The 10,682-nt window shown below is 43.8% G+C and overlaps 1 protein-coding gene and 1 non-coding gene across 2 annotated transcripts; one reads left to right on the forward strand and one right to left on the reverse strand.

Moving 5' to 3' along the window:
- Nucleotides 1-9,812, reverse strand: TBPL2 (TATA-box binding protein like 2). Its single transcript, XM_086749284.1, has 7 exons — nucleotides 9,762-9,812; nucleotides 6,282-6,688; nucleotides 5,164-5,251; nucleotides 4,406-4,497; nucleotides 3,363-3,530; nucleotides 1,683-1,777; nucleotides 1-80 (listed from the first exon to the last, which is right to left on the reverse strand). The coding sequence occupies exons 1-7, from the start codon at nucleotides 9,810-9,812 to the stop codon at nucleotides 1-3; spliced, it is 981 nt and encodes a 326-aa protein (XP_086605410.1).
- Nucleotides 9,640-9,711, forward strand: TRNAG-UCC (transfer RNA glycine (anticodon UCC)). The gene has a single exon. It is a non-coding gene; the product is annotated as a tRNA-Gly (tRNA).
- Nucleotides 9,813-10,682: the final 870 nt, after the last annotated feature.

Below are 10,682 nucleotides of genomic sequence, written 5' to 3' on the forward strand. Positions count from 1 at the left end.
TTATGATGCTTTCTTGAAACCTTTCAGAATGGGGTAGATGTTCTCAAATGCCTCATAGATTTCAGAACGCTCTTTTGCTCCTAGAAAGACATTTAGGAAAAAACAGATTAAGAATTAACAGAGTGTTGAGAATAACTGAATGCAACTCAAGCCTAGTAAGATTACAAACCATCCAGAAACACAGGCGTTTAAAAGCAACTTATTATTAGTTTAAGGCAGAATTTATATAATGCTTCTGCCGCCTCACAAAGAACAATTTTTAGCTTGCTTTGCTTTAAGACTAGACTAGTTTTGTTTAATCTGTGGAATGAAAACAGGAGTTGGTTACTCTTGACAGGTGCAAAGCATTGGCTTTGAAAAAACCTGCAACTGAGAAGAACTATGGTATTATCTGCTTAACAATAACAGCTCTGCCTCTTGATAAGGTAAGTGTAAAGATAGAAACAAGGAATGAAGAGCATTTATTCCAACACTAGAAGTTGATCTACAGCTTGAGAACTCCTCTCCTCCAGTTCTGAGGAGCTTTTTCATTTTTAAGCTTTCTTAGGGCACCTGTGTCATTTCAAAGCCAGCCTTTTCCATATTACTTCAAGCAAATCTTCAATACTAATTCTTGTATGCTAACTGTAGGAACATTCTTTGTCAGTGATGCTACTCTACCATGCTAGCGCAACAAATACTAGCCATATCTGTGTTTGAATGACCTAGCAGTTGGATTAAGTGGCACTCAGGGTAAGTGTGTAAACCTTTCTCAGAATGGTAGTCAATAAAATCCTACTGGCCAGTTCCATTCCACCTTAGTGTACCCAGAAATGCAAGTATCAATGGAATGGAACTGGCCGGTATGGTTTTACTGGACCTAAGAAGGTGGGGGGACTTTGGAGGTGGAAAGCAGTTAAACTGTGTATTGAGTGCCCCATTCTTCAGTTAGACAGAGCTCACTCATGATTTATGATGGCGAGAATCTCTGGTTAATGCAGGCACTTCACTTTTGTCTTTCACGTACCTCAAAGCTGTGCTGTGAATATACATATAGCATTTGGGTCCTCTGCGAACAATACCATTTACCTTTCGGTACATCTGAATAAGTATTTTCATAAGCTTTACAAAAGAACATGTTAGGAACATGCACTCAGGAATTCAACTCTTTTGACACAGGATCTGAGGTACAGATATCTCCTGAGCACGCTTACTCAGCAAGGCTTTTGCCTCATGAGTGTTTTGCCAAACAGTCTGGAACAAGTTCTTACATCTCCACCCTTTCCTCTAATAATTCCTACTAAAATGTTGTCAGTGAAGTGTTTTAAGAAGTTTGCTTCCTGGCCAAGCAACTTTAAATTGCTTATTGTGATATTCATATTTAAGTGACTTGAGTAGTTCCTAGCATGTCACAGCATCCTGTTGGGATCCTGTACATTGACATGTGGCATTATGCTTTGAATAAAGATACTCGGGTTTAACGACATGGAAAGCTGAGACGCTATATGAAGCAATACAGCATTCTAGCGGAACAATACTGATATTGTTAACTGCAGAAAACACAGATAAGCAGCAGTAGGCATCAAAGATTGCTGAATGGCTTTACTGTGGCAAGATATTGCTTTAGCTGATGTTCAATTTAAATGCTTTCTCAGAAGATGTGGTAGCACTTGATTACAGATATACAGAGGAAGGCCACTCACCAGTCAGAACCACTTTTCCAGACACAAAGATAAGCAGCACTATCCTTGGTTTGACCATCCTATAAATAAGGCCAGGAAATAGTTCAGGTTCATAGCTGTTTCAAAGCAAGCAGGTAAGATTAGTAAAAAACCAAATACCTCTGCAGTGTTGTATGCATAAAATGCTCTTTAATCACACTAACAATAGAGTAATTAAACACCCAGATTTCAGCTAGCTACCCAGAGAAAGGCAAGTCAGGTTTTAGACATCAAGAGAAACCTGGTAGTCCCAGCTGGAATGGGTAGAGTTCTTCATGCTTACTTTTAAAAAATCCTGAGCCACTTCTGAATCTGATTTTACATAGCATTGAAACCATCATTGTAATCTTCAAAGAGTACTCAAATCCTTAGTCTGCAAAAAGTCCTTACCAGGAAGCATCTTGTGCAACTAAGACAAGATGACAGCCAAATGAATCTTTAGTGTATATTTAGTCCCCAAGTTAAGTGCAAAATATTAAATGCAGTGCTAATAAAAGACACAAGTGAATTTTGATTTTGTCAGTGCTGACATCTTCATCCTTTCCTCAGCGATGGCAATAACCAGTTCTGAACAAGCCCATCCTGAAGGCACAGCATGCCCATCAGTCAACTACAGGTTCACTTTAAAGTGACGGCCTGTAGACATCCAGACAGCAAGAACTGAAGTGGTATCCCAGAAACATACCAGATTTTCAGTTCTGTATTCTGCAGCTGGAGCCTGGCTTCATGCCTGAAGGTCAGAAACCTTATCCTTGCAGATAACTCCTGTCAAACCAGATGCTTAAGAGGCCCGCTTAGTATTAAAGGTTCACAATGGAGCAAGGGCAGAGGCCTGGTTCAAGAAGCTTAACAGCTGCTCCAATTAAACCTGAAGTGCTTGATCAAGACTGGTTATTTTCCTGTTGACATGGGCTGCAGTGAAGAAAAATACCCACTAAGGTTGGATATTGCACTCTGCAATAACAAGAGACTAGTAAAATTGTGATCAGCACTGCTCAGATTAATGAAAATCTGGTGCACATTGCCGATACGCAGCAACACTGAGGATTGTGTCACTATTCATGGTCAAAGAAAGCTTTTACAGAAGATAATTTCTTTATTAACCAGCTGAGCAAGAAACCCAGCAGCTTCTTGCAGTTCTTCAGCCCATCTTAACCAGATCTGGTGTGCATCCAGTTTACCCCAGCAGTGACTGAACGCTTGTGTAGGATGCTCCCAGTTGCAAGGTTTCTAAAGCTGGTGGTTATGGTGTCCCTTCAAGGAGAAAGCTGCGAGCAACACACAGGAGGGCAATTTAGAAGAGCCCTTCACTGTTGAATTGGGTCAGTCATGGTTTCAAGCACTGGAAACATTACTGCTAGCTGCTGTACATCATCCTGGCAACTAAGCAGAGGGTCATTTTGGCCTGTGCCCCACTCAGAACAGGAGTTACTGCGGAAGATAAACCTTACTATATTGTAACACATGGCATCTACAGCCACTTCATGCTTGCTGGACCAGTGAACACATCTTTTGCTCACCAGAAGACTTGCTTGCTATCCAGTATCCAATTAATTATTACTCTGTTTTCCTAGGCTTGTACAACCTCAGAATTTGAGTCCATTTGCAGCTTACAAAGACACTGCTCCAAGTTGCGTGGGTTTGTAACTCACTTCCACATACCTGCTGAACTGCTGGTGAGTGAGAACCAAGCCTTCCAGCCGGATGGGGAACCTCACGTCGCAGCTCCCAACCATATTCTGTATCTTGAAGTCCAGGAACTTGGCAGGGAACCCAAGCTTCTGCACCACACGTGCATACTTCCTAGCTGCAAGCCGTGATTGCTCTTCACTGAAGGAAGAGCAGAAGGGGAAAGCAGCTTTGATTAGTGTTTTCTTCTGCTCTCGAGATGGAAGTCGGTTTAGAGCCACCACCATGGTAATCTGTGCTCCAGAAAGATACGCTACTGCTCAAAATAGCAAGCCTCTATCCCCAGAACCACTTCCGTGAGCTAAAAGGAAAAAGGCACTTTGTCATTCACTTCCCTGTGGTCTGTTTGAGCACACTGGAGCACATTGCATCACCCAGGAGTTCCCTCTTCAGAGGTTTCTTTCTCAGTTCCTTACAACAGCTTCTCAGAGCTGACCCAAGAGACACCAATACAATAATCTAGCTAGTTTGGGATGGTGGTAGGGGTTGGAGATGAGGTCTCCTAGGCTGTAGGTTAATGCATTGTCCAATTGACAGAGTAGGGACATAAAAACCAACGCAGCTGATGAACTTGAGGAAAAGAGCTTCCAAGTACAGAAGTGATATTTGCTTTGCTCCAGTTCTCATTTTCTCTAGAGGCAGATGTGTTGACTAAAGAACACAGACACTGGAAGGAGACTTGACAGACACAAGTTGTGTCCTAACTCACTTTAAAGTCAGCAAGAAATGCAAATAACCCCTCAACAGTTCCTGGGCATTTTAGCAGCTTTTCTGCTAATGTCTGCTCAGCTCAATCTATATTCAGGGACAGAAGCACACAATTCAGTAATTATGAAACTGCCGTCATGAAGAAAGCTAGACACTTTTCAACACCAGTGGTTCATTTTTTCACTGCAATTACGACAGCCCTTTGCTAGATAATTTAAACAGTTTTCTGCCATTTTTCATCAGAATATAGGCATAGCTGCAAGACCCAGACCTTTAGAGGGAAGGAAAAATTAAAAAAAGAAAAATACCTTTTTGCTCCTGTGCAGACCATTTTTCCTGAACTGAAGATGAGGGCTGTTGTTCGTGGTTCCCTGATTCTCATGATCACAGCAGCAAACCTCTACAAATTCAAAGGAAGATGTCACAGTCCAGCTGAGGGATATAGCTGGCGCTATGTTTCTGCTCATTCTTTCAAGAACTGTCACTTTTAAAGCACAACACAGCATGCATTTGCTTTGTAAAAGTGTTTATTTACCACCCTGAAGTTATTTTCCACCCCTCAGGACCAGGGGACTGCACTCACAGGACCACTGCCTTGTCCTTTCCATTTTGTTGAGCGGTCTGGAGTCACGTACAGAAAACCCATCTATTCCCAGGAGGTTTCTGCAGTCTAGGCCAGTTGCTGGAAGTATCTTGCAATAGTAATTTGACTCTAGTAATTCTGCTTCCTTCAGCCAAGAGTTTCAGGGCAGACCTTTCCTCCTCCCAGTGAGGTATGATTGAGCCATTTCATCTGGAAGTAGCTGGCTATGGGTGGGAGAGTTCGTCTCCTTTCTTAAACAGCTTGGTAATAACATCTCATTGCTAGGGCTTTATTCAAAGAATAAAATCTCCTTGTATTTCTTTTAATTTAACAGGCCCAAACTGCAGATTTTTATGACCTTCCCCATGCATCAAGACAGTGCTATTAGAAAAGGGACAAAGCTCATGGTGGATTTGTGTATTAGAATCCATCAGCACTGAAAGAGGGGAGTCCAGGTAAAGCTTTTGAGTCCTTAGGATTTACCTTTGGATTATACTCTGCATTTCTGGCATGCAGAGCTATGTTCTTCAGATCTAGTTTACAAGCCAGGTTTACAGTCGACACTATATTCCTGAGGAATGAGAGGGGAATTTTCTTATTGCAAAAGCAAGCCACCGCAGAGCCAACCCCCAACATTATTAGCTTAGTGTGAAGTCACACTCCAGTTAATAATTGCCATCAGCTAATTTCCTGCCTGCCTTTTTCCCACTCTAGCATTAAGCTACTTTTGGCAAAACATAAGTAATTCAATACAAAAATTACAGTCTGAGATATAACAAGGTATGAAATTATTAGTCCCCGAATACTAAGTTTGTGTGTCTTCCAATAACTACATCTCTGAAGTCTCTTACAGCTTTGAATGGAACCATTACTGGAGTGTTTGCAGAGTTACTACAGCACTCTTAAGGTAGGTAAGGGTATGTTATTCTCTACAGGCATAAACTACTCCATGGTTGCTCTAGCTTAGAGAGGACCTTTTAACAAGGCCAGCATTTCTCAGACTTCTTTTCATGCCCCTTTCCCTTGCTCAATTCAAGCTGTTTCTGCACTCAGAAAAGCAGATGGACATCTTTAAACCCCGGGAGTCTGCTGTCAGCCTAACCATTCACTTCGCTGGAAGAAATCCTCTTCTTCAAGTCTTTTTTTTTCCCTTTTTGTCCTACAGACTGAAGTAAGTAGCAGTAGATACTACATATAAGTAATTTCTACCAAACACTTCTCCCATGGAGAGACTTCATCTCCTGTCTCCCAGAAGAGACTTTTCCCCCTTAACAAGCCAGAGGCATTTCAGAGATTCACTCACCCAGCATATTTATCAAGTCCACTCTCCCTTGTTTTGCTAAGCTGGGTATTGTTCTGTGCCATTTCCATTTTTGTACTGCACTGCTCAGCACAGTATCCAGACTTCCAATATTGTCAGTTCATTTGCTCCGTATCTCCTCAAATAGAAATAACTGCCCCTCTGGTTTTTGAGTGGGCTTATTGAAGACCAAACCACGCTTGCTACAGTCTCTAAGTGAGAAGTCAGAGCAGTACCTTGCAGTTTAAGCAAAACTATTACTATTACCTATGCTACATACGTAATACATACATCAACTTACTGTAACTGAGGAACTATGCCAGAGCTTTCCGATGCAGGTGTCACTGGGGTCATAGGAGTCATTGGTGTCAGAGGAGGACACGTGCCAGATGCCTCAGGAGATGGTTGAGTTGCATCTGGGTAGGACAAGCTGCTTTCATCCACAAAGATATCGCTGTCCTCATTTCTTGACATTGAGCCATCATGCTCTTTTTGCATTTCATGACCATCTTCAGATAGATTTTGTTCTTTGTTTTCTTGGGTAATGTCTGGAAGAAAGCTGAGATCCACAGAGGAGAAGTCTGTAGGAAGCTCTTTGGGCTGATGAAATTGAGAACCGAACAACACATCTTCAGTTGTTTGAATGGGAAGGTCTACATCATAAGGGCTCATGGGAGTAAACAGCTGAGGACTAGTTGAGAGGTCATCCTTGAAGTAAGAAAAAGCATCATTAAGGATCTTTTCTTAAAACATTTACTTTAACTGGGAGACTAAATTAGATTAACCTTTTATTCAGTGAGCAAGTTGAAATATTTTTTTCCCCCCACACATATTACAGCAAAGAATAGTCTTAAAATTTAGCAGTGTGTCCTTTGCTTGTCTGTCAGCACATAAAAATCCAGGTAACTTTATAGTGGAGCTACGCATTTTCCCACCACACTTCAAAGGCAGTCTAGAATACTCTTGTAATACCACAAACTGGGAAATACTATATACCTTCAGCAGTGACCAGGGGTACAGTGTGGCCCTTTGCCCTTCACATAACCAACATAATTGCTCCTGAGTTTCTCCAAGGAAGACAGCTGGCGTTCTCTGGCTAGCTTTAGCTCCCACGCAGTACATTACTATTTCGCTGCCCTGCTCCCAGGGCACAGTGTCAGTGTTGTGCTGGATTTGTGCAACAGAGGGCAGCAGCTCACAGAACCACGAGCCATTTAATTCTTTCTGCTGCTGGAGGTCACCAGACTAATTTAAGTGAGACACAGTCAGCAAAGTCAGCATCCTTTCCCGGATCAAGCATAAGACATATCTGCAAGCTAGTTCTTGCATGCTAATGTCCTTCTTTATCAGCTATTTATTATTAAAAGGTATTTAAAAAGCATCATAATATCAAGGAGGCAAGAGTTTAGAAAGGATTTATTCTCTTCTCCATTATGGTTGTTCAGCCTGGAGAAGAGAAGGCTCCATGGAGACCTTGTAGCTGCCTTCCAGTACCTAAAGGGGGCTGCAGGAAAGATGGGGAGAAACTCTTCAGCAGGGCCTGTAGCAGCAGGACAAGGGGTAATGGTTTTAAACTGGAAAAGGGTAGGTTTAGATTAGACATAACGAAGAAATTTTTTTTACAGTGAGGGTAGTAGAACCCTGGCCCAGGTTGCCCAGAGAGCATCCCTGGAAACGTTCCAGGCCAGGTTGGCTGGGGCTCTGAACAACCTGATCTGGTTGGAGATGTCCCTGCTCCTTGCAGGGGGGTTGGACTGGATGCCCTTTGAAGGTCCCTTCCAACCCAAACCACTCTGTGATTAGAGCATAGATCTCCAGTTAGTGGAAAGCTTCTGCCAAGATTTCTGCCAATACCCACAGCAGGTGACAGCTTGGACTAGATGGTCCATACAAGAGGTTTTGTGTTCATTTATGCATTTTTGGTCTCAAGAGCCAAAAGGACTTGAATAATCCAAGCACAAATCAGAACAGCACACAAGAGAGGCTCTCAAGTTGGCAGCAAGTGCCTGAGCTCCAGTGGGAGCAGGGTTTCCAGATCGATGCTTTTCAGCCCTGAGCTAGTGCTGCTCTGTCTTCTGTGCTAATCAGCTCACGTAGCAACGCAGCCATGCACACAGAGATCTCTGCTCCTACTTACTCTGCAGTGTATTTGCCCGCAGAGACTTGGAAAACTCTTCCTAAGTAACACATCCTCCCAGAGAACCCTTACTAGCTTGAATGCTGATGTGATCAGGTCCGGCTCTGAAAGCATTGCAAACACCCAGGTTCAAAGCTGTTTCCAAAACCGACTTCTAGATGCAGAGTCCCATATGGGATCATTTGAGGCAGAATGCGACTAAATAAAAGACTAGGTACTCATTAATCCCTTAGGTCTTTGGAAAACAGGATCCAAGAGCACTATCTGAGAATTAAGAGATCAGATAAAAATGCATTAACACTTACAAATAACAATACACTATAGAATAGCTAAAATATTTCTGTTTAAAATAGGTATTTTTCAAGTTAACAACAGGAGAAGGAAGGCACGGTCTCTGCAAGGCCTCCAGTGGACTAAGGCCTAGCTGTACAGGAACAGATTAGGAAAGTTTTATATGAACTATGATGCAGAAAAGATAGTACAAAAAAGCCTCAGCACTGCAAGTCTGTAGGACTACTCACACATCATATCAAGGGACATCAGAGACCATGAAAAATAAATAAAAAAAAATGTAAAGCAGACAGTTTGGAGAATTGAGTGGTATATAAGGCTGGAAGCATTGAACAGCTGAAAAGTCTAGAAAAGCAGCAGAAAGTAAACTGCATAAAGTAGATAAGAACATCTTTCTGTTTCTTTCTCATCAGATTTCCATATAACTGGTGCAGAAAAAAAAAAAGCTGTTATAGGGTTAAGTGCTGGGGAAGACTGTCTTCTTGTCAGACAGATGCTCAGAGGCTGTGAAAGGGGGGCACAAGACCGTGTTTATATTGGGCTGGCTGCCAGGGGTTATTGCTATAGACTCTGGGTTAATTAACTTCACTGAAGGCCCCATCAACTGCATAGCTTTGGACATCTCCCAGCAGCTCCAGGAAGGAGATTTCACACATAGATCCTGTCTGAGATCACTCACTTTGGGGGCAGCTTGAGGGGAAACAGCCATTTTCACTTCTGCTACAGGAATCTCTGCAACCCAGGTACACATAAATCAAACCCAGCTGCTTTAAGGAACAGACTTGGATTTTTTTTTTTCTTTCTGCAGTCATATCCCAACCATCTGCTATTATTAAGTATCCCAGCAAGTCTGAAGTGCAAAAAGCTCAGTAGCATTTGTAAAGCCCTGTGCCGTACCTCACCACATTATATATTTTATAGGGCTATATTCAGAGGGCTTTACTAACTGCAACTAGGAGATCTCCGGATTTAAACAGCCTGTGCTAAACCCATTTTCTGAGACAAAAAAAAAGAAAAAAAAAAAAAAAAGCAAGCTTGCAACAGGAGGCAAGTAAGCCCTGAAAGGGCGCTGTATCGTTGTAACCCGGAACTCCCCCACTCGGGGCTGGGCTGGACATGGCGGCCGGGCCGGGCGCAGAGAGGAGCCCTGCAGGGCAGCAGATTCCCGCCAAGCCCGGCCTAGGCGGGCGGCATACAGTTCAGGCACAGGCAGAGAACCTTGTTCAACGTGGCGTTGGTGGTATAGTGGTGAGCATAGCTGCCTTCCAAGCAGTTGACCCGGGTTCGATTCCCGGCCAACGCAGCTTTCTTTTTTGCTTTTTATTTTCCTCTTTCTTCCCCCCTGCCCTTTACCTGCCCTCCGCAGCGCTCCAGGTACCGCTCCAGCGGCGACACGCCATCCATGGGCGCAGCCGCCCGCCCAGGCCCCCTAACGCCTCCCCCAGGCCCGGTTTTAACCCCGAGGGGCGGCACCGGGGGCAGGTGCTGCTCGTCGGGCAGCTGGGACCCCTCACAGCTGTTTTTTGTTTAAAACGGGCACTGAGGTCCCTCCCACTGTGATTTGTATCCCCGTGAAAAAACCTTTGAGCCTTTTACTTGCCCTTGGTAGGGCTGTCTGCAGGGGTTTACTCCATCCTTTGGAAGGGCTAAAAAAATCAGCTTTCTTGTGCTTTATGTTACAAATACAACTTATTTACAAATAAAACTTGCTCCTGAGCTCCTCTGAGCCCATTCCCCTCTGCAAGACTGAAGAAAGTGGGGAATCGGAGCTGTAACTTGGACCTTGCGAAGATAATGCTTCACTTCTAGCCAGTGCTTTTTACTGAGTGGGCCTAACGTGCCCTTAATTTCTCCCACCTGCCTCATCAAGCACAATCAGATGCATCTGGTCCTGTGAGAGGAGCCCCAGTCCAAAATTATAAACCTCAGGCTCAAGGCATTGCAATGAATTGGTCTGTTCTCAGCTGGGTTGGTGCTGCTTAGGAGGAGAAAGCTGTTACCCCTTGCAATCGCTGCTGTCCTCCCCTTGCAGACATTTTTCCCACTGGTGTCTCTGTTTCTGCCCTCCGTGAGGGATGATTTAAAGCCGTTCCCCTGTCAAAAGACTCGTGTGTGGAGTGCTCACACTCGTGTGAAGCAGCGTGTTCCCAGGAGGGAGTTTGTGTCTCACCTCGCTGACTGATGCTGCGGGAGCCCTGCGCTGCCAACGGGGCTTGGCTTGGGCTCGGCTTGACTCAATGCCTGTGGTTGCTGTCTGACTTGTTCCATCTCTCC

This window comes from Chlamydotis macqueenii, chromosome 5 (genome assembly GCF_036417535.1).
Source record: "Chlamydotis macqueenii isolate bChlMac1 chromosome 5, bChlMac1.mat, whole genome shotgun sequence".
NCBI lineage: Eukaryota > Metazoa > Chordata > Aves > Otidiformes > Otididae > Chlamydotis > Chlamydotis macqueenii.